Here is a 24,770-nt window from a genome sequence, read left to right as displayed (position 1 = left end):
CAACTAAAATACAAAAATTGGTGTTCGAAAAACACAAATTGGGTTTTGATAAGCTTGACGATGCTCTTAGTTTGTTCCGTTGAATGGTTGATATTAGATGTCGTCTTTCGGTCATCGATTTTTGTTGGCTGTTAAGTGCTATTGCCAAAAGGAAGCAATATTCAACGGTAATCTCTTTGTTTAGAGAAATGCGCGAGCTGAGAATTCCAATTAATGAGTATACGCTGGCTATTTAGGTCAATTCCTTTTGCTGCATGAATCGAGTTGATTATGGGTTTGCTATCTTAGCTATCTTCTTTAAATGTGGTTACCAGGCGGATGTGCCTGTCTTCAACTTTCTAATAAATGGGTATATTTTACAAGATAACATTGCTGAGGCTGTGCGATTGTTTCTAAGGTTGGTAAAATGTGGAGACATTATGCCTAACGAGGTTATGTACGGGACCATCATAAATGGGCTTTGTAAACTTGGAAACACTACAATGGCTGTAGAGTTGGTCAGGAGTTTGGAAAAATGGAACTTTAAGCCGATTGTTGTGATTTATAACACAATCATCGACAACCTTTGTAAGGATGGAAATGTAGATGATGCTTTGGGCCTCCTGCCAGAGATGAGACAGTTGGATGTTATGCCAGATGTGGTTACCTATAATTCTTTAGTTGATGGGTTCTGCAAATTTGGTCGACAAATGGATGCCACAAGAATGTTGAGTGACATGATAGAGCAAAATATATTTCCAGATGTCATAATGTATAATATGTTGGTAGATGCACATTGCAAGGAGGGAAAGACTAAAGAAGCAAAGGAAATACTCGCTATCATGATTCGAAGAGGTAAGGAATCCGATGTAGGCACTTACAGTGCACTTATGGACGGATATTGTTTGCAAGGGCACATGGACAAAGGAAAAGAAGTGTTCAACTCCCTGGTGGATAAGGGACTTGAGCCCGACATACGCAGCTATAATATTTTGGTCAAGGGATACTGCAAGAAGAAGAATATAGACGAAGCCATGCATCTCTTCCGAGAAATGGCTTGTAAAGGGTTAAAACCTAGTACCGTCACTTACACCACTTTGTTACAGGGTCTGTTTACATTAGGAAGGTGTGATGCTGTAGATAGTCTTTTTCACGAGATGATGTGTAGAGGTCCAAAACTTGACATTGTAACTTACTCAGTTTTGTTAGACGGCTTCTTTAAGAACCACGAAGTCGTCAAGGCAGTAGAGGTGTTTCGTTCAATGCAAGATCGCGGTATAACTCCTAATATTGTTGTTTACGGTATCCTCATAAATGGCATGTGCGAAACTGGGAAAATTGAAGATGTTCGAAAACTTTTTAGTTCCATTTCTGCGAAAGGTTTGAAACCCATTGTTAAGATTTACACCACATTGATTGGTGGACTTTGTAAGGAGGCCTTGCTGGATGAAGCCGAGGAGTTACTCTTGCAAATGGAGGGAGATGGGTGCCCACCAAATGATGTCACCTACAATATTGTGATTCGGGCATTCTTGGAGAGCGGAGACAAACACAAGGTTATGATACTTTTACCATGACCATGTTAATCGATGATTGCAATTATCTCAAAATGATCCAGAATCTTGTGTCGAGGGATAGAAAAACCAAATCCTAGACGGTAAGGAATTACTTGATTTTACCATAGTATGAATGCTTATGTGTGTACCGTGCTAGGAATGCCGAGCTTCTATGTTCTATTTCAACTTTTTGTAATTTCTCTTTCTAAATTGTATTTTTTCCCTATGGGATATTCTAAACTGTTATCAAGGATTCAAAAGATTGTAGAAAGAGAAGCTTGGTAATCACTTTGACCGGTAATCTTTGAACTCATGAGTTTTAATTTATTTATTTTTGATCGGCAACTCGTGAGTTATATTACCACAAGAAGCTCACGAAGCCCAGGAGTTACTCTTGCAAATGGAGGGAGATGGGTGCCCACCAAATGATGTCACTTACAATATTGTGATTCGGGCACTACTAAAGATGGGAGACCAACCCAAGGCTATGATAGCTTCTTCAAGATATGATTAATAGGAATTTCTCACCTGATGCGTCTACCACGTCCTTATTATTGGATTTACTTACGGTTGATGGTGGGGATTGCAATTTGTTAAAAATGATTCAGAATCTTGTGCCGAGAGATAGAAAAAACATGACCTGAATATTGAGGGAATTACTTGAAAATGTGCTTCATTGAGTCTAGAGGGTTCAAGCAAACCTTCTGGACTCGAAAAATGCACTAAAATTTTGTATTTTTTTTTACATATAATTTGATTTTTCTTTCATACTTTTACATATTATCGGCACTAAATTATTCATGAGTAGACAAAGTAAAAAAAAAATTCACTTATATTTGTGAGTACCTAGATAATATAACTCAACAAGACAAAATAAATTAAACACAATTCATTTTCAATCATAATAAAATTTTTCATTTTATATAGAGCTTTGTATCCCAAAAAATTTCTTTATGTTTATGTCACTGCTGAACTAAAATCCTAGAGCCGCCGCTGAGCATGACATTTATGTGTTTTAGTACGTGCACGCTTGTTTCCCCGATGGCTCCCTAAAAGTGCTGCTTTGGCTTGATATAGTGATGCTATGCTGGATTTTATTAGATGTTTTTGGATTATGGCGTTCTTTCAGGCTCTATCGTTGAATTTCTAAGTCGACAACGTCTGCCATTTGATCCCTAGCCTATGTAACATGGAAAAGGAAGCTTCGTGAACAAGATGTTTTCATTCTCTGGTATTTTGTCCTAATTTGCTCGCTTTAGATGATTAGTGCATAAGTGTGTTCAATAAAACAGGTTGGGTTGTATTTTTGCAAGATGTATTTTTGTTTTTATATGTATAAATTTTGTTTCCTTTGTTGTTATGTGGATATGGCTATTACTGGTTCCAGGCCGACGAAGAAGCTACATTGCTGTCTAGTGCCTGGCAGAGCTAAGGAGGCTTCAATCCTTGCTTCTTATCCCCATTTTCGCCCCAGCTAACGGGGCTTTACTTATTCAGGGAGGTAATAGAGATTATGAGCTTCGTTGGGGGAGCCATTTCATTCCTCGGCTAGACAGAAGGGGTCGGTCGATAGCCGGGGGGGTGGGGGTTGGAGGATCCTAATGGTAGTGATCAGGGATTAGGGATTTTGAGGCATCATCTGTTGCAAATAATCTGACAAGGGGAGGGGGGTAGATCCATAATTAAGTAAAAGTATGGATCCTAGTGTGATCGGGGTTTTTGAGGCATCATTTGTTGCAAATAATCTGACAAGCTCTTTGAATTATGTGGATTGAGTCGAGCTGTGAATCGTAGAGGTTCAAAATTCCAACCGACATAAATTTCATAAAATCTTCTGAACAGCTGTGGAATGCCAATAAGGCTTCTATTTCCGCGACTTGTAATGCTTTTTTAGTCTCAAAGTCATATTGGGTTTTCAGTTTAATCATGTCAGATTAAGTGTTCAGCACCTTATGCATCATATACCATATTGACAACTTTTCTACCCTAAGGAAAGTTGCTGGTGGTGAAAATGTGTCCATCCATTTTTTTCCTGCAACAGTGGTTTTACTTTTCTGCTCTTTGTCCTAATATGTTTCATCTGTTAAATGTTTGGGCTAGTATTTGACTATTGATATAGCTCGTATTTCAGACTCGTCAGCCTTTGTGGATTGGATCAAGAAGAAATTGACAATGTGGAAGAGGAGGTTTTTGTCAGTATGGGGAAGACTTGCACTGGTCAAAGCAAACCTTGGTAGCTTACCAATATATTTCATGTCCTTATTTAGAATCCCAACCTCAGTAGCTAAATCCATTGAGAAACTTCAAAGGCAATTCTTATGGGGCAGCAATATATTTTATCTGAAGAAGATGCACTTGCTGAATTGGGACTCTGTGACAAGAGGAAACAAATATAGATGTCTAGGCATCAAAAAGCTGATGGAGCAAACTGGGCACTAAGAAGAAAATATGGTACAACAAGGAAAAGGATTCAATTTGTGTGAAGGTGGCGTAAGAAGAAAATATGGTACATGCAGCTGGCTACCTCATTTACCTACACAGGGGAGAGCTTCGAATTGGGATTCAAGGTAAAGGTGTACTCCGTGAGGGAAACAAGTTTTCAGGAAGAAATTTGGGCTGGAAATGACTCATTAAAGCCTTCGGTTCCAAGATTATGTATCAAATATCATCTCAAAGGAATGCTAAGGTTAAGGATATATTGGAAGGTGGGGTCTTATAAGCATGGAATTTACACTTCAGAAGGAGATTATTTCTTATTTGGTCTGTGTCCTACCGAAGTAGAATTTTTGTGTGTGGCTAGCAGTTCAGAACAGAATTGCCACAAAATCAATGCTTAATGGCTGGAACCAGAAGCAGTTCAGTGCTTTACTACCAAGCTGGATGCATTTTAAGGCTCCTCCATCAAACCAGCAACTTGTCAAGCCAGTGCTACCAGCACCGTATACTGGGAAAAATGAAACTATGTTATGTGACTTTGTCATCCTTGCAAACAACTCAAGGTAAGATTACAGAGAATTCAGGGAGGAATGAAGGGGTTAGCAATGTCATGGCGAACGGAAAACAGGTAGAATATAGGACTTCTGCTGTCTCAAGTAGCACATATTCGTTGTGGATATCTTTAGGTTTAATTTTTATTGGTAATGTACTGGCTACATAATCAGTACTGTTTTGGGAACTTGTTTCGTAGTAGTAATTAGCATTTTGTGGATTTGTGAACTTGGTATGTGGAGGGCTTGGAAGTGTTCTGCACTTGGAAGTGTTCTGCATTTGTAAATGAACTACTATTATATTGTTCTATTTTTGTGCAATGACATGGGTTTCTTCTCTGTACTGGTGTATTGTTTGTTGAGCAATTTCTCGAATTCATTACTCAATTTGACTATGGCCACTGACGCATCCCAGCATGTGGGGCACATTTGAGATTCTGTACGGATGGTCCGAACTGTTCAATAATTCAAAAAAAACAAAAACAAGTGGGTCCGTGAAAAATCAACTTAATTGGATATCAGATGATGCTTAGTTTGTTACAAAGCCATTCAATGATGCTTTAGTTTCTTAAAACTTGAGGTGCGGAGGGAGGAAGGATGGCAGTGAGGATTTAGGGCTGCGGCTAGGGTTATATATCCCCACATATTGCCAAAGGTCAGTGAGGATGTGTTTCTAACATGTAGTGACATCGGATTCCGATACATAATTGAGTCTCTCCATGGTTGTTGGTATAGCCGTAGACTAAAATTACAAGGATGAATTTTTTTAGGGAGTCACATTTAGTTATGCTTTGTGCTTATTTTTTCCTTAATGTTTTCCTCTTCAAGTTTATTGATTTTTCTTTATTTTCACATGCTTTCACAAATAATTTACTCCGTATCTTTTACCCCAACCGAATTTTAGGTATATTAAAAAGGAATAGGTCGTGAATTTATTTGACTAAGTTTGTGGATTAATTGAGAATTGTTTTTCATCAAAATATTGATGATATGGAATATAAAATCTTTCGACTATGGCTACAATCTACGAAATTGATATTTTATTTTATTTTGGATAATTCAGGTGTCCAAGTAGCATTTGCATACGTAGTTACGGTGACTTGTTATCGTTTTATTTGATGGATTCCGAACAATTAATATACGTAGTCGCAATTTGTATAGATCATATGCTACATCATGTACGTAGTGGATGTAGCCGGCGCACAATAACCAAATATAATCGTCGTGACTTATTATTGAGTGCTGTTAATCGCACCACCCGCGTCAGGCCCCCCCTGACACGGGCCCTCTTCAATTCCCCGTTTTACCCCGGCTCTCCATGCGCTCTCTTTCTCTCTCTCCCCGCTGTCTCTCTCTCTCTCTCATTTTATTTTTTGTTATAAAATTTTAAATGCTAATAACTTTTTTTTCATGTAATTTTTTAAATAAATTTTATATTTTTAAAATCTACTCAACGAAATCAATCAAACGAGCCTAATATTGATGGTGAAATAATGTAAAATGGAAAAATTATATTTTTAGGTAATTTAAACTGTCTAAAGAGGTTGAGAAATTGAGTGTCCTAAATTTCAATCCGTTTGAATCAAATATCTCTTAGGGTTAATCAACGAGAGTCCTAGAGTCAAAATTTAATTATGACCATTTAGGAGGATAAAATTATCAGAAAATTAAAATCTTTCCACCGGTTCAAACGGATTGAAATTTGAAATACTTAATTTTTTAACTATATTTTTTAATATATAAATTGTCTAAAGAGGTTGAAATCACGTATTTTTTTTAAATAAATTTTATATATTTGAAATCTACTCAACGAAACCTATCAAACAAGTCAAATATTGAATATGAAATAATGTGTTTAAATTAAATGATTTTTTTGGGCCCAGTATAATATCTCTTTAGTTTTATTTTTTGTCCTTTTTTTTTTTTCGTCCCGGCGGTTCTATCTGCATTACTTCATACCACAATTGGAGGCGTGCTTCATAAGGATGAGCCCATTCGTGTGCTTCATTTGATGCATTTCGCCTCCACCGATAATAGGTGGTACAGGATAATGAGGGTATAGAAAAACTTGCACGAAGTGATTTCCATTAACATGACCAATAGCTATATGTTTGCGCGCTGCGAATGGAACTGGATGGGAGCTCAACGGCAAGTGAGTGAGACAACTTGAAGCAATCATATTGAATGTATGTAATACAACGTTGTACCTTGATGCGGACAAGTCCCAATGTTATAAAATCCATCCAATGATCCTCTGGTGCCGATGGTTGGAAGCAAATTTTTTATTTTATTTTAATGTCCTTATTCAAATTTTTTTCGCATTTGTTAGTTTTTGGTCAATTTTTTGGGGATTATTGCTTCTTCATAACAAGAGGAATCTAAAAAGTAAAAAACTACGATCGAAATCCTTTTTTTTTAAATAAAGACGAAAAAATTGCCTTATTGGCTTATTTTTGTCTTTATTCAAAAAAATTAGGTTTGGATCGTAATTTTTTACTTTTTAGATTTCTCTCATCATGACGAAGCAATAATTCTCAAAAAATTGACTAAAAACTAAAAAATGCGAATTTTTTTTGAATAAATACAAAAAAATAAGCCAAGTGGCTTATTTAGCCGAAGGCCCCCTTAATATTAAACTACCACAAAAATATAATTTTTCCGTTTTACATTATTACACCATCAATATTAGGCTCATTTGATAGGTTTCGTTGAGTATATTTTAAAAATATATAATTTATTAAAAAAAAACGTGAAAAAAAAATTATTAGTATTTAAAATTTTACAAAAAAAGAGAGAAAGAGAGAGAGGGGGTGCAGTGAGAAAGAGAGAGAGAGAGGGGTAGGGGTAAAAGGGGAAAAGGGGAGCCGTGTCAGGAGGGGGGCCTGACACGGAGGGGGGCGATTAGCAATCCACCTTATTATCGTTTTATTTGATGTTATCAGTTTTCTACTATTACTATATTTGTAGATATTTCCGAGTATAGTCACTATAGAGAACAAGTATATATGAAGCCCCCTGCATAGCTCATAGTTTGTGTATAATATATAAATACAGAGTTATTTAGATATACATACAGGTATAACATCATCATGGAATCTTTTTGTAAGGTTAATTTAGGTGTTGTTTGATAAAATTGAAATCTGTATAATGAAAATTGAACAACGACGTATTGAAAGCTGAATGTTGAATTTTGTAAGATGAAAAGTTGTTTGATAAACATATTAAGTATTGAATTATAAAAAATGATGAAATAATTTAGTTGTTTTAGCTATAGTGATTGTCTCTTAATTTTTCTAAGGGTCACCATGCATATATGTATAATGTGGCGGTTCCGGAAACACCTAAAAAAATGCCTAAAAAGAATTTTGGAGTGTTTTTTTAGGTGTTGCCGAAACCGTCCCGTATAACGTGTGTGTGTGTGGTAGTGGTAGAGTGATGATTGAGATGTAGTGGTGGAGTGCTGGTGGGGGGGGGGGGGAATAGTCGTGGTAGTGGTGGTTGCAACGTCCCGATTTTTGAAAACGTTAATAAAGTATTTTTCAATAATGATTTAATTAACTGAAACAAATCAACTTAATTAGTAGCGAAAGATTTGTCTGATACATTATAAGTGAAATACTTAAGCCTATAGTATGCAATGAAATTTTATTTTTAAAATTTGGATTTTGTAATTAATTAAGGTTATGCAAAATCAGAGCCATAAAAGACGATATATACATATATATACTTGAACCTAGAAAAGAAAAGTAGTCCAGGGGGAAAGATTTGAATTAAATTCGCATACGCTACTTCATGTACGTAGTGAAAGTAGCCGGCAAACAATGACCAAATTAATATAATAATCAGCGTGACATGTTAGTTATATACGTATCTTTTTATTTGATGTTATTAGCTTTCTACGATAACTCCTGTTCTGCAAAGATTTTTATTTTTAAAGTAGTTATTTCTCGCTTGATGAAATAGGTCACTCTCTCATAATACATCACTTTTAATTTAAAAAAATAAGTACTTATTTGAAAAATAAATACTTATTCTTTTTTTTGGTAACGGAGGAACAACCTCACAGCCAAGCCACTAAATGAACCCGACTGCGTAACCCAAGCCTCTGGGGGAGCTGGCGCGGCCACACCAATCACGACCCTCGACTTACTGCAAGGTACTCACCCTGTAAGAAATCGAATCTCAGATCTTGATGAGTACTCTCAAAGCTTGGGCATCCGCCTGAACCATTAGGGTAACCCCTGGGTTTGTTACTTATTCTTCTTCTTAGTGAAACGGGGCCTTATTACATTTGCAGATATTGTCGAGTGTAGTCATTAAGACTGTGTTTGGTTTGGGTGTTCAAAATCAACCCCTCTCCTTACGCGCGGTCTCTAATAAATTTTATTTTCAACTATTATTCTTATTTCTCTATTTACTCCCTCCGTCCCACTTTGTTCCCTCTATTTCTTCTTTGGGACGTCCCAAAAAATTGTATATATCTCACAATCTATAATTTTTTTTATAATTTCGAAAACTTTGTTTAAAAAAATAAATTGAGATCTACCAAACAAGATCCATATTGAATATATAAAATATTATAAATTATTAGATATAAACAAAATTTTGAGACGTTCCATAAAGAAAACAAACGTAACAAAGTTAGACGAAGGGAGTATCTATCTTCAATTGTTACCCCCGAAAATCACATTCACAACTCAAACCAAACAAAAAGCCTCGGAGAAAAAATATAAAAGCCCCGTGCATTGTTGCATAGTAGTATTTCATGTTAATGGATAAATTAATATATATTTAATATTATACGTATAGATTATTATGGAATCTTTTCGTAAAGTAAACTTATCATGACGTAATGCTTGGGGGAGTGCCAAGAATATGCTGCTAGGTTGTGGAGCACCATGGTATGTCATGTTGTCTCTCCATTTATGCTCTTATCTGGGGCTGTAAACGAGTGAAATCAAGTTGAGTTTTAAAATATTTAGATTTATTCATAAAGTTTTTAAGTGAATTTGAGTTGAGCTGGAACTCTATTAAAATTTGACAAGCCGAGCTTTCCCAAGTATGAGTTGAAATTGAACTTGTTCACAAACCATAGCGAGTAAAAAACATTGGAGTAGATATTTATACTCTCAGACATGCAAGTCTAGAACTACAAATAAAAATTTTCTTTTGTACACATAAATAAGTTCATACATATACAAAATTATAAAAACATAGTATTAAATTGTAAGTTTATAGTACTTTTAAAGATTTATACTTGTACAAGTTATAAAATTTTCATTATGTACATACAAAAGTTTACACGTATTGAAGGTAGTATGAGAAATTTTATGAGATATATACGTATAATTCAGGTTCGCGAGCCTAATCGAGCTGAATACCTGTCAGGTTCAGGTTCATGCTCTTTTATTATACGAGCCTAAAATTGAGATTCAAGCTCGACTCGTTTAGTACTCGAACGAGCCTTTACTGAATTGTGCCTCGAATAGTTCATGAACAAACGACTCGGTTCATATGCAACCCTATGTCTCCCCCTTTTCTTTCTCTTGATGTTCCTTTTATCGAAGTTATCAATAATATATTTGCCGTTTAAAAAAAAAAGAAAAGAATATGCTGTTCAGGTATTCCTCCTACTCGAGTTCTGTTGTGTGGTTCTGATTCACTCTGCTTGGCGTACGTATGTGTTGGTTGGGCATTGTTAATTTCTTTTTCGATAACGGTTATTTCATGGCATGTCATGGAGCTGGTGTAATGCTCGCTTCTATTTATCTCGATGTACCCTTTTATTCGCTGTTTTCCCCCCTTAATATTTGGCATTTTGAAGTTATTGGATTGTGCCTTACTTTTACACTAGCGTTGGGGCACATGTGATGCATGCGTGTGCAGATTTTTTGATTGTGCGAAGAGGTAACACATATAGAAACGAAAACAGCTAAGGATTTATCTATCTATCTATCTATATTATATATAGTGTTTTGTTTTTAAAAGCATTTAAACCTCAATCCTAATTTTCTAGATTTTTAATTCTTTTTTAATTTTTTAAAATTTGGAGAGTGTGAAGGAGGGGGGGTTGAATATGGAGGGAAAATAATTTTATTCCCCTGGGACATCATCACGTAACACTCCAAATACATTTTTCACACATATAAGTCTTTTGGTGCATAGAATGAGACCAATGCTAGCGTGCATTGAAAAGGGGCAGGAAAAAAATATTAAACTGTCTTTTTTATTGTGCCCATTCGATACACGAGATAAAAAAAACCACATTAATTTTTTTTCGACCTTGTGTATCGAACGGACACGAACGCTAGTTTCTACAAAAAAAAAAAATGTAAAGCTAATCAAGGAGGAGCGTCCCTTATTTGGGGATGCTCGGAGCGTGCTGCATAGCTACGTGCTGTGCAGCGTGCTGCGCGGCCGCCGGTGCTGCTTTGCCGGCATCGGCCCGACGATCGGAGACGTCCACTGCGTAGAGCTCGTCGAGTATTACAATTATATCAAAAATCAACCCGATAAAATATCGTTAAATACTTCATCGGAATACATATAACTTGGAAAAAAATGAATCCTAATGGATACGAAACACTAGATCAAAACCACTGAATCCATTCTTTTCGAATTATATGTGTTCCGATGCGGCACTTAACAATATTTGATCGGATTGATTTTTGGTACACTTGTAGTACTCGATGAGCTCTACGTAGTGGACGTCTCCGATCGTCAGGCCGATGCAGGTAAAGCGGCACCGGCGGCCGCGCAGCACGCTGCACAGCACGTAGCTATGCAGCACGCTCCCAGCATCCCTTATTTGGTGTTTGTTCGTTTTACAGAGACAGCCCTGGGAGTTCGCTTTGGCCGCACGAACAGTTGCCCACTTCCCTTACAAAACGTGCCGAGTTCAAATAGTATATGGGGGACGTGGCCCTTTCATAAGCTGCCACCTGTCCTTGGCAGCAGGGATTCCTCCTCCTTAGTGGGATTCGATCTCATCTATTCCGAAAATCTTTGTGCCTTTGTGCCAAGGTATTTTTCGGCTATTGGATTGTATGAATTTCTTTTTTTATGTTTTTGAATCCGGCGGCCGAAAAACCCTTCAACATAGAAACGGATGAATTTTCGGTACAAAAGATCTTGCTCCTCCTTAGTATGCTCACAAGTCACAATGGAATGGACGTGACCATTTCATGGCCATGGCGGCAGGGATTCCTCCTCCTTAGTAGTGTTCGATCTCTTCTATCTCGAAAATCTGTGCTGAGAAATTTTTCAGCCATTGAATTGTGTAATTTTTTTTTTATATTTTAAATTCAATGGCCGAAAAACTTTTCGGCATAAAGGCATAGGGTTTTCGGCACAGAAGATCATGCCTCCTCCAAGTAATTATTCAGTACTTCCGGTGTATACTCCTTCCCTTCGCATGTTATGTAAAGGGAGAGAGTATACGCCAGAAGTAGTGAATAATTTTCCCTTCCTCTCTCTCTCTTTTTTTTTTTTTTGGGTAAACAATGTTATAGAAAATTAAGCATAAAGAGTTGCGGGGTATTGAATCATCACCTAATTGTTGCAACATAAATAAATGAGGTTCAACAAGAGAAACATAACTTGAGATACATAAATTAAAGGACAACTCGGCAAGCGTATCTGCGCATCGATTTCCTTCTCTGCAAACACGGCTAGGATCACGGGCTCGGCACATCTCCATGGGGCGCCTGGATACAGGAATGGAGGAAAACCGGCTCCTTTTATATTGGATGTTTTGTTATCGGACCGAGAGAACCTGCCAAGCAGGGGTGCCAAGCGCATCTTGGCCATCCAAAAGTGTTTTGAACGGTCCGGATGCAAAAATACCTAACGGATTTAAAAAAAAAAAGAAAAGGAAAATGAAAAAGATGTTTCGATTCGGGTCATTGATTCTAAGATCAACAGCCGAATTGACCGCTCGGCAAGGTCCCCGGGTATAACTATATCTTTTTTTTTTAATCAATCAATAAGACTACGATTTTATCGATAGAACAAAAGTAGTGAAAAAACTACATCAAATAGGGCTTTCTACTAGCATTACCATATCTAGAGATATTGCCGAGTGTCACCATTAAGAACACAAGTAGAAAGCCCCGTGAGGATTAAAAAAAAAGAAAAAAGAAGAAGGATAAATCCCATAGTTATGGTGATGAATCAATACATAGTTATACTGGAGTAGTTATTTATATGTACACATATATATAATGTCGTCACAGAATCTTTTTGAAATTAAGGTCAACTTATTTTTAATATTGTTGCGTGTAACTTCTTTTTTTTTTTTGGTAACAGAGGAACAGTCGTACAGTCAAGCCAGTATATCGACCCGATTGGTGACTACGCAACCCAAATCTTTGGGAGAGCTAGCGCGGCCACATCAGTCACGCTCGCCTCCCCCACTTACTGCAGGGTACTCACCTGGTGGGAAATTGAACCTTAGACCTTGAGGAGTACTCCCAAAACCTGGGCATCCGCCTGAACCACTGGGGCAACCCTTGGATGTGTTTTTGCATGTAACTTTTTAGTTTTATTAATTACATGTTCAAGTATTGTGGTAAATTTATCGGTTTTGAATAATTTATCAACTTGATAGTTTTTGGCTTGTACTCCATCATTTACCGTCGAAATTTATCGATTTCGATGTTAACGCATTTAAATTTTACAAACATGGTAAAATTGATCACTTTGTTGTTTTGGTAAGTTGTAAAGTTTTCATTAATTCATGGACGAATGAATTGAAAATTCTCAATCTTTTAATCATTTTGCTTAAGATTTGTGGACGACTCTTTTTCTATTAAGCTGTGAAGTTTTTCTAATGTTTGATGAGGAGTGGTCAAGTGAACATCCTAATATTTTACTTTGGTGAATTTTATGCGTAGTAATTTTATTTTAGACTTTATTTGAACACTCAGGTCTACATTGTGAACACCCATCAATTTAAGAAATTCATAATTGAACACCTAATACATGTAGCCCGAACAAGGTACATAGTCCTAAGCCACAACTTTAAAAATAATTGGGGGAGAAAAAGATGACCTATTGTATTGGTATCGTGCTTTAACCCTTTTTTTTTTTAAACGACACTTGACTCTACATCTCCAGAAAGAACCATGCTAAACTATTCGCCACAATTTTTTGTAAAAGAATATTAGATTTATGCGCCTGCTTAATCTTGGTTGGCTCAAAATGAAAATTTTGTCATGAGAATTTGCAAAATTTTATGTACTATTATGTTTTCTAATCACACTACATACTATCATTTGAAATTCTCTATATATTACACTCATTAATAGAGGTAATACCATATGAATTTTTGTGTATATTATACTCCTTAATAGAGATAAAACTTAAGATAATTCTTGAACACCTTGTTAAAAATTCACGGAGCCGCCATTGGCTCAGAATCTAGCTCACAAGGAAATTTATCATTTAAAGAAAAACTCACTTTTTTATTTATCTTTTTGCGTGATTTCATGAGGAAATTGACATCACAATTTATTTCCAAACTCAAAATATTAGCACTGTACAGTTGTGACACGATAATTATTGTGATTGTAGATTTCTTCTACGATGTGAACAAAATAATTATCATGGCACGATAATTTTCTCTCTTAAAAACTCAAATAGCGATTTTGCAACTGTGACATGACAATTTTTTCTCCATTCTATGTCAAAACATTCTCGTTCTTAATCTTCTCTCTCTTAAAAACTCAAATATAGATTCAAAAAAAAAATACTAAAAATATTAAATCCATAACCCGCCAAAGGGACCGGGATGAAAACTGACGCGGTATCCACAATTAGAATCATGATTTAATTAATCCTCAAATAAAACACAAAAAGGAACATCACCAACAACATCAAAAATGACTCAAGAAAAACAATATTCTCTGCAATGAGGTAACCCTAGATTTGATGAGTGGTCAACATCTTCAAAGTCAACCACTTGGGGGGTTTTACATTCGCAGTCTAATACTTCGGAGCAGTATCCGCCTTGTTGGATTTATTCCCAAGTGAGAAGGTGCCGTAAACACTCGATCGTGACGTCCAAAAGTGTTTTAAACGGTGAAGATGTTAATATATTTTTTTCGAAAAAGAGTTAATTGTGATCGATCATAATTGAAAATAAATCTCAATAATTAATTACGTTAATAGACGGCTAAGATTGCACCGCTCCATAAAGAACGTGGGCGTCCCTGAAGGAGGTTCTCTCTTTATTCCACATCGCTGAGATCAGATCGCGTATAATATTGGTGCATCGTGGGCGGAGCCAACAAGGGTCCAAGTGGGACCCCACTCAATGTTCTGAAATTCATATTAATGCTGGAGGTTAGTAGGTTAATTACGTTTCAAAATACCTTCTTAAAAAATAAGTATTTATTTCAAATTTTTAAATTTAAAAATAATGCAAATGAAAAATAAATTTTTAAATTTTTTTGCACCATATTAAAGATTTCAATGAGATCTTTCAAACAAGATCCATGTTGCATATTTTTAGATTTCAATAAACTTATCATTTTTGAGCTTGAAATTGCATTTTTAAAAAATAAGTACTTATTTCGCGTTGTAGAACGGAGCCTAGGGAAATAAATACTTATTTTTTAAGAAGGTAATTTAGACCCGTTCTCAATAGGGAAATAAATACTTATTTTTTAAGAAGGTAATTTCAAGCTCAAAAATTATGTGTTTACACAAATAATTTTTCTATCAATATAGATCTGTTTGATAGATCTCATTGAGATATTTTATATGGTGGTACAAAAAAAATTGAAAAATTATTTTTCATTTATATTATTTTTGAGTTTTAAAATATAAAATAAATATTTATTTTTTAAGAAGGTGTTCTGGAACGGGACCTTAATCCAAGGTATAAAATTGCCCTAAACATTTCATCCGAGTAAAGATATGTATTTTTATTATTCAGATTGTGAAGAAATTGGTTTGACCGTTAACGGGAATCACTTGATAAAGCCTTGTTCGTTTGGGGGTCTCAAAACTCTTGAGCACGGTCGTTAATAATTTGTTTTTTTTTTTTTATCTCTCTTTCACTTATTACTCCCAAAATTCCCAAACAAACAAGGTCGACTCAAGGAGACCAAGATTTCGCAAATGCGGGGGCCGAACTATAAACAACAAAATTTTGAAATTTCAAGGTTCAGAAATCTAATAGTTTGTTTGGTTGAGGTTTTGACGGAGGTTTTGAGGGTAGTAAGTGGAGAGAGATAAAAAGAAGAATGAGATTAATAATTGAAGAAAAAAACTTATGGGAAATCGGGGCGCAGAGAGAGAAATTGGGTTTTGGAACCCAAAATGAGCACATTTTTAGAGGATTTAAATGTCTAGTAACACCCAGCATAAAATAAAATATTTAGGTGTTCTTGACAAACAAAAAAAATAAACTAATACTATTAATACTATTTAAAAAAAAAAACCGAAACAACGTGGGGCTGTGGCCCCCATACTACAAATTTTCACGGAGTGAATTACCCTTTCTTATATGGTAGTTCAAATACGACAAGTCGTCCTTGGGTGATTTTAAAAAACTTCCAGGTAGAGTTGATGAAGATTGGTACGTGGCAACGTAGGAGTGGTCCATATATAGGCTATAAAGTATCACACACACCCCTCGATCTATACTATTTTCATATCGATGGTATCTCAACCATATCAAGACTACTCCAATTATGGCTAGGTAACTTCCACACTCACTCACTCTCACACACACACACGCGCGCGCGCACACACACTCTCTCTCTCTCTCTCTCTCTCTCTCTCTCTCCTTGACTGTGACTTTCTAACCTCAGTCCATTAAACGGATAATAATAAGCACATAATGATAAATAAGTTCGGATATCAGTAACTATTTTTCGGATATTAATATATATTTTTTTGAATATCGATACATTTTTACAAATTATCCTTCACCTAATGGACAGAGATTAAAATTTTTCATATATCAACGAGTTGGGTATTTTAGCACAAACAAGTATATGAGTTTTATTAAAATAGGTAAAATCTATATTATAAAATAGAGCGGGGTTTTTTTTTTTGAAAATGTTTAGGCATACAAGTGAGAGCATCATTTATATCCATACAAAAATGCTACTTGCACAACCGTTGTGTTGGTTGTGTGCGTAATTTTGACCGTCTAAATGTATTTGGACGGTCTAGATTTTATAAAAATTCTTCTAAGGAAAAGTTCGACTTTTATGGGGAAGAGTTTGAGCGAATCCTGGCCATTTATTACAGCAATGGACGGCTAGAGATTAGTTGTGTGTTGTGTTTTACACAACCGTTGTGTGTGTAACACTTTTGATTAAAATAGTAGCTATGTGATTAGAAAATGAACAAAAAGGGAAAACCTAATTATTGCTTTCCTTACCAAATATCTCTATCCTTTTTTTTTTTCGTAATATTTATTAGCTTTTTCCTTTTATCTCTAAAAAAGGAAAACCTAATTATTACTTTCCTTACCAAATTCCTCTCTCCTTCTTTTGTAACATTTTCTTCCTCTCTATACATAGAGCCATGTGATTAGAAAATGAACAAAAAATAAAAATCTAATTATTGCTTTCCTTACAAAATATGTATCTTTGTCCTTTTTTTAGTAATATTTATTAACTTTTCCCCTCTATTTCCATCTTTATCAAGTTGGATTACTCTTTGTTAAAATAGTAGTTATTTGGTTAGAAAATAAACAAAAAAGAAAATAAATTATTGTTTTCCTTATAAGTTTTCTTACCAAATCTTTCTCTCCTTTTTTTTTTCTTCATAACATTTGTTTCCCCTCTCTCTAACTTAATTTTTTCATAACATTTGCTTCCTCTCTCTCCAACTTGATAAAGATAGAGACAGAGAGAGAAAACAAATATTACGGAAAAAAAGAAGAGAGAGATTTAGTAAGAAGAACATAATTAGTTTTTTTTCTTCTAATCACATAGCTACTATTTTAATGAAAAATGATTCGATAGCGATAAATGTTACTCTCATTTGTATGCCCATAAATAGAGCAATTTTCTTTGAACGAATACCTAATTATTTTAATGAAAACCTAATTATTGCTTTCCTTACCAAATCTCTCTCCTTTTTTTTTGTAATATTTTCTTCCTCTCTCTATTTCTCTCCAACTTGAGAGAGAAAGAGAGAGGGAGAGAGAGAGAGAGAGAGAGTAAATATTACCGAAAAAAAGAGATAGATTTAGTAAGGAAAGCAATAATTAGATTTTCTTTTTTTGTTTCTTTTTCTAATCACATGACTATTATTTAAGTGAAAAAAAAAATCAATGGCGATAAATTTTGCTCTTATTTGTATTTCTAGACATTTTTAAAGAAAATAACTCTTTTTATAATACAGGTTTGAGATAATGTATTAATGTGTGCGAAAATTTAAAAAATGAGATGATTTTTAGGAGTTCCTTTAGGCATCAATAAATGTGTTATTTTTAAACATTCTTTAATGTTGCATTGAATTGATGTATATCATTGTTATTTTATTTTTAAACATTCTTTAATGTGACTTCAAGGAGACGTCAGTTTAGTTGGCGGGGCGGCCAACAATAGAGAAGGAGAATTCATTTAAACTGTATTCAGAACTTGTATGTGCAATCACTAGTATAATAATACACCATAACACCTAAGATTTTTGACCCCGCCTCAGGGTAAAATGATAATTCAAACTCCAATGAGATACGTACATATAATTGTATTATGCATAATCTATTTGGGAATTAATATTCATACTCTCTTTTTTGTTATTCAAACTCTTTTTTTTTTAATTTTTTTAGTGTTGAAAATGTTTGTATTTTTTTTTTTTGCTGAAAGACAAAAAAGGAGTGTAAATAACAAAAAAATAGAGTGTGATTATCAATTCTCAATTATTTTAAAAAACAAAATCTGCACCTATATATATGTGTTTTACAAAATCTGTTGCTATATCTATCTATCTAGAAAACTTTTTGTAAGGACCTTAAGTGAGGTCTTTAAGTGCGGACCTCTCTTTTCCGATCAAATTTCGATTATTCGAATCATTCAATGTGTTCAGAACGTGATTTTAAGGGTTTCCGCGAAAAATCAACAAAACATATGACCGGAAAGTGCTTGATTTGAGCAGATTTTTATTGAATCGTTCAATGAAAACTGCTCGAATGAAGCTCTTCCCAGTCGGGATCTATGAGGTCCACACTTAAGCTAAGTAAGAGATCCCTTATAAGAAGTTAACTATCGATACTATATACTAAGCAAATGTGTTTTGTCTTTAAATCCATCCGAACTCCTCTTTCTTAATTTTCTAGATGTGGGGGGTTGAATATGAGAGAAAATTTATCCCATGCCGGGGCATATATCGTCATGTGATACTCCAAATTTATTTTTAACACACATATATCTTTCGATGCATATAATAAAACCAATGCTGACGTGCATCGAACACCAGACTTGATTAGTTTTATTTATCCCGGGCACTAGTGTATAGTATGTAGTGTCATGTACCACTCAGAATTTCCCACCACGCCTATATATTCCCCTTGTTCTCAAAGCTAACCTTCATTCATACCCTCCCTGGTGCAATTTAATACACCTCTCTCTCTCTCTCTCTCTCTCTCTCTCCTCAAAGCTAATCTTCATTCATACCCGGCCTCTCGGGTGAAATTTAATACACCCCTCTCTCTCTCTCTCTCTCTCTCTCTAACTAACACACACACGCATACACAAATGTATTCTCAAATTCAATTGCCTAAATGGACACTAAGCACAAACCCATTCCCAATCCAAAACCCATGCACGACAAGAACACGCCTAGCCAACCCCAGAAGGACTGGGAATAATCATGTTCATAATCCAAAAACAGAAAGCTTGGCTTCAGATGAAAATAGCTTACCCCATCACAACGCTAAATCAAACTTCCCCTTCAGCACCGGGCCCGTACCACCTCGTCGCAGCGGCAGGGGTGCGGCGGTAGAGCGGAAGGGGAGCAAGATATCCTTGACAGCGCCGGACAAGGTTAATGGCGGCGTTCAACCCGGAGATGTAGTGTTCGCTACCATGAGACCCTCAGTTGGTTCTGGAAAATCAACGCTTCTCGATGCTTTAGCAGGTCTATATAAATAATTTCTGTTCTTTATTTCTACTTTTCCGTTTTGAAATATATAGTTTTACCAGCTATGATAAATGATTTTGTACCTTAGGCCCCGTTCCGCTTAAAGAAATATGTATTTTTTTGAAATCAACATAGAGATTCATGATATTTACTTAAAAATCCAGGGGCACGTGACCCCTGGTTATATATCGACTCCGCGGGTTCATCAAAAAACTTTTTTTCTAGTTAGCTTGTTCGGATAAAAATATATACAGTACATGAAAAAAATCATACAGTAGTTCATTTGAAAAATAGATGAGAAATTTAAACTGTCAATCTCATCACATAAAATATATATACTTCATTCAAGTGCAATTGATTTCCAATAGTCGATTTTCGCATAGAGTTTTTTTTTTCCCTACGAGGTTGCAAGTTGTACGAGATGAATTTTGCACAGATTATTGGGCACGTAGCTAGGATTAAATGTAAAGCGGCGCTTTCTTTGCTGAGTTTTAGGCTCGGACGGGTATGGAGAGATGGAGTATCCGAGTATGGAGTGGAACGTTCTCGTCTTTCGTAATATATAGCAATAAAGTAGTAGTAATAAACACATGCACGTACACTGTACTATCTGATTACTAATGATCACTTGGTTAAATAATTGCAGGGAGAGTTGGTCGAAGCGCGAGACAGTCCGAAGATGTGTATACGAATGGCCATCAACAAACTCGAGCTTCTGGAACTTTGGTCAAGGAGAGGCCGGAACAAACAGGGGAAGTAAGTTAGAGATTATTATTTTTCATTACAAGTGATAGAACAATACAAGCATCTGAATTCTATAAAACGGGACGTAAGTCCACAATCATATTAAGCCCAACTGAAAGCCAATAACGGGAACAAATAACGAAACAAATAATCCCCATTCAGGTGAAGAAACGATGATAAGGTTTTTCGGCAGATAATGAAGAAGGAATATGTTATACGGGGAGATTAGTTAAGGAGATGGGATTAGCTTATACTTTTGAGGAGAAGTTGGGATGAGTGGATGGTATAAATATTACTTAATTACCCTCATCACAACACTGACTTGAGAATACAAAAAAGCTTTGAGGGATAAATAGGTCTTTTTTGCCACCCGAATAAGCTAATCCTAGGGTGGCGGTGGGGTAAGCTAAGACCCTTGGAGGGGAATAAGCTATCCCCCCTTCCCTTCTTCCCGTCCGTTATCCCACTAACAAATACGTACCTTTTTATTTATCCCCCTCCTTCCCTTATCTGATTTCCTCACTTATCCCCAAACAAACGGGCTGTTATAAGGGACAACCTAGTAATTTTGCCTGCCCAGATAAGCTAATGACACCCCCCAGGTGGGTTTCATTTATCCCCTTGAGGGGGCTTGCTTCTCCTACCTGGATTACTAATCCTAGATTGTTGATCCAAAAAAAACCTTGGATATGGGTGGGCCCAAGATAATTAAGCTTATCCAAGCAAACCCCGGATATGCATCGGATTGACATGTATGGCTATTAGAATTTACTTTATTTTCTTGCAAAAAAATTAAGAGTTGTGCATAAGTGGATTGACATGTATGACTCTTAGAATTTACTCCATTCTCTTGCAAAAAATTCTACAAAACAAAATAAAAAGTTGTAGGGGAAAGAAGATAGGTTTCATGCAAAATAAAGTTTGTAATTGCTGTGTCATTGGTTGAACTTCGTTTCCTTTTCAAGCAAAATAAGGTACTCCTACATATTTAACATTAGCAAAGTAATCGTGCTTAATTATCTATTTAATCATCATGTACTAGGAAACAGCAGATAAATATAGTTGTTGGTCTATTTTCTTACAATTTTTTGAAGGATGTAGAAATTTTTCTAAAAAATATTAACAACAGTAAATTATTTCTTAAACCAATAGTGAACATAATTATCTAAAATGGACCAACAATTAAGAATGGATGGGGTAAAGAAAAAAGAAAAGCACTTTTTTTTTTTGTATTCATTCATGTAAAATTGTAGTATTGTCCTTTCACTTGATCAATTTTAGAAAAGTACAAAAATATGGACTGATGTTGAAAAAAATTCATATAAAATGATAATTTAGACAAAAAACAAGACAACTATTTAATACTTTTTTCGTCTTTAATGAAGTCTTTTTTTTTTTTTTTTTTACGTTTGGTCATAATTTTTTACTTTTTAGACTCATCTCATCGGGACAGATGATTAATCCAAAAAACATAACGCAAATAAAAAAAACGGAGAAAACACAAAAACGAAGGGAAAAAAAAAAAAAAAAGAGTTTACAAACCATATATAGCTACTTCTTCACCTGATCACTAAATTCCCATCTCCCAGGAAATTGGAAAAACTGGAAAAGGTGATACGGAAAGTCCAATCCTGAAGAAACCCAAACTACTCTGCCTCCATGGCTACAGAACCAGTTCCGAAATCCTCCAGAAACAGCTCCAAAAGTGGCCGGAGTCGCTGCTCGGGAGATTAGACCTCGACTTCATCGACGCGCCTTTTCCGGCGCTAGGTAAATCCGACGTTGAGGACCTCTTCGATCCCCCTTACTATGAGTGGTTTCAGTATAACGAGGTAAAAAGATATATACTCCTGATTCAACTGTTTTGGAATTTTTATAGTATTTGAATTCTAGATTGTAGTAGTAAATTATTGACTTCTTTGCGTATTTCGTAGATGTGCTTTGGGTGATTTTTAGATTCTGCATTCTTTAGTTCATTCGTCATAATGCATTCCTTAATACGTGGTCAAACAAGCAAAATGCAATAAGGCGCGCATAACGTCAAATTAAAAATCATAACTCTGATAACCCTCTCGATTTTTGATGTAAAGGTTTTTTTTTTTGAAATGATAATAGCTTCATTGATAGAAAACAAAGATACAAAAGATAATCATAGTAGCATCCGTCCTTAATAAAGCATTAGAAAGACCACTACTACCTCTCATGGCCACACAACGGGCCACCGCCACTCCATTGGCACTCAATATCCACAAAAGAAAAACTCACATTGATCACACACACTTGAGGTGTTGGGTATCCTCACTAATCACGTCCACAAAACTGATGGCATGCCAGTGCAATCGATCTGATTCGTCATCGAACCTACCATCGTCGCTTGGCGCTTCGATGATGAAGAAGAAGCCGAGAGAAAGGATAAAGAGGGAAAACACAAAGAAACTCTTAGATCTGAGATCGAGAGAGAGAACCTTCATCTGGAAAGGATGAGTTATTAAAAGCGAAAAAGGTTGTCATCACTTGAGAGAAAGGGAAACACCCATCAAGGATAAACCCCTCCCCTCCCGCCGCTGCGTTAGAGTGGTGAAAACCTTATGGGGAAGGAGGGAAGGAAGAGAGAATGCAGCTAGGTTTATAAATATGATTGCTTGGTGTTTGGGTGATTTTTGATTTAGAAATGCTATAATACATGACACTAGAAACATGAAAATGTCGATGAAAGAGAATGGACAGCTCGGATTTCGAGCCGTCCATTTTATTTCATGGATACTTTCATGTATCCTACCAAGTCCCTTTTAGATTGTCATGTTCCTCAAAGATTTAATTTTTCTGATTTCTGTGTGAATTGTGTTTTGTGTAATAGGAATATACGGAGTACTATAATTTTGAAGAAACCATTGCTTACATTGAAGATTATATGATCAAGCATGGACCTTTCGACGGTATCCTGGGTTTTTCGCAGGTGGGCAGTTGATAATTTATCTTTTGGAACCGGCTCCGATCCTCTCTAGTTTCGGAGATAGCTGTGCTGCACAATTTCGATTGTTCGGATCCCATCCGAGACCTATTTCGATGATCGAATAGAGTTTGCATCGTAGAGCTTGTAAAGAAATTAAACCTTGAGAAAAAAATCAATAAATGTTCAACAAACGATCGATTCATATCTATTATGAAACGAATGGGTTCCGACATGATGTCTCACTTTGTACTTTTGTTTTTAAGATAAAATTTATTTTTGAAATCATGTTAAGCCATAACACGAGTTTTTGGTAGGAATAATCTTCTCGACGAGCTCAACAATCGTGATCATCAAATTGGGTCCAGAATGTGGCCTTGCTCTAACAATCGTTAGTTTTGTGATTTTTGTGATTAATTTGCGGATAATGAATTATAGGGAGGTATTATAGCTGCATCGATGCCGGGGATGCAATCAAATGGTGTGGCACTTACAACGGTTCCAAAGATTAAGTATCTGATTATCATTTCGGGGGGAAAGTTTGGTGGATCCACGCCTTCGTCGAATGGGTACCTCGGACACATCGGGTCTCCCATACTGTGTGCTGATTCATTTTCGTCTCCCGTCAAGTGCCCTTCCCTCCACATTATAGGTACTTCCGTCGTTAATTTGATGCCTGATTCTTGCGCTGAACCGTTACTTGAACTGTTTTGAAGACTCAATTGGTACTTATGTATTGTATGCCTGATTCTTGCGCTGAACCGTAACTTGAACCGTATTGCAAGACTCAATTGGTACTTACGTATTGCAATATCTTACGTGCGATTTACAGGTGAAAAAGATACCTTCATGGGACTACCAGGGACTGAGCTAGTGGAGTCGTTTGTGGATCCGGTTGTGATCAAACATCGCCATGGGCACACCGTGATAAGACCAAGTTAGTATCATCCAAATCTATCGCTCTTTCAAGAACAAAATCTCGTTTTTTTACACTGGCATATCGTTACTGTCAATGTTGCATACATGAGCTCTCTAGTGGAAATCTATTGATTCTCATTTGTGAGTTTCCAATTTGAACAGATCCGACCGACCGGGAGACAATACTCAACTTCATTGAAAAGATTGAGAAGATGTAACTGCAGCAAACTGTTGGCTTATTCTGTCATGAAGAGCGGAAATTATTTACGAAGGGTTACCGACTTCAAGATGTATTCGAATGTCTCATTTCGATCTTGATTGTACAGTATCTATTTTGTACAAAAATACAGCGACCCGAAAGCTAATAAGCATTTATTCCACTAGAAATTCTATGTTCTGAAGAAGATATGTGTAATTGACTAATTGTCTGTGGTCAGATAGCACAGTTTTCACTCAGTTACACTGTAAAGAGCTGGTACAAGCCTACAAGGAACGAAACAGAACAAAGAGAAAGATTTGAAGAAACAA

At 35.9% G+C, this 24,770-nt stretch overlaps 2 protein-coding genes across 2 annotated transcripts; both read left to right on the top strand.

The window, feature by feature from the left end:
* Positions 1-222: 222 nt before the first annotated feature.
* LOC131316980 (pentatricopeptide repeat-containing protein At1g62930, chloroplastic-like) lies at positions 223-1,541 on the top strand (the record flags this gene model as incomplete). Its single annotated transcript, XM_058346560.1, has 1 exon — positions 223-1,541. A coding segment is annotated over exon 1 (1,287 nt), but the record flags the coding sequence as incomplete, so codon positions are not given.
* Positions 1,542-19,084: 17,543 nt separating this feature from the next.
* On the top strand, positions 19,085-24,770 carry LOC131315347 (uncharacterized). The gene is made up of 7 exons (XM_058344520.1): positions 19,085-19,627; positions 20,277-20,386; positions 21,964-22,206; positions 23,232-23,330; positions 23,763-23,976; positions 24,157-24,261; positions 24,405-24,770. Exons 1-7 carry the CDS (start codon positions 19,246-19,248, stop codon positions 24,458-24,460), a joined length of 1,209 nt encoding a protein of 402 aa, XP_058200503.1. The 5' UTR covers positions 19,085-19,245; the 3' UTR covers positions 24,461-24,770.

The sequence above is a fragment of the Rhododendron vialii genome, chromosome 2a (assembly GCF_030253575.1).
Source record: "Rhododendron vialii isolate Sample 1 chromosome 2a, ASM3025357v1".
Classification (NCBI taxonomy): Eukaryota; Viridiplantae; Streptophyta; class Magnoliopsida; order Ericales; family Ericaceae; genus Rhododendron; species Rhododendron vialii.
Note: the sequence above shows the minus strand (reverse complement) of the source record. Positions and strands in the feature narration are given on the sequence as shown.

What these genes read in the sequence shown, in the direction of transcription:
- LOC131315347 (XM_058344520.1), top strand. Translation starts at nt 19,246, where the DNA reads ATGTATTCTCAAATTCAATTGCCTAAATGGACACTAAGCACAAACCCA. An exon ending in GTATCCTGGGTTTTTCGCAG is followed by an intron (nt 23,331 to 23,762) that starts GTGGGCAGTTGA and finishes AATGAATTATAG; the next exon opens with GGAGGTATTATAGCTGCATC. An exon ending in GCACACCGTGATAAGACCAA is followed by an intron (nt 24,262 to 24,404) that starts GTTAGTATCATC and finishes CAATTTGAACAG; the next exon opens with ATCCGACCGACCGGGAGACA.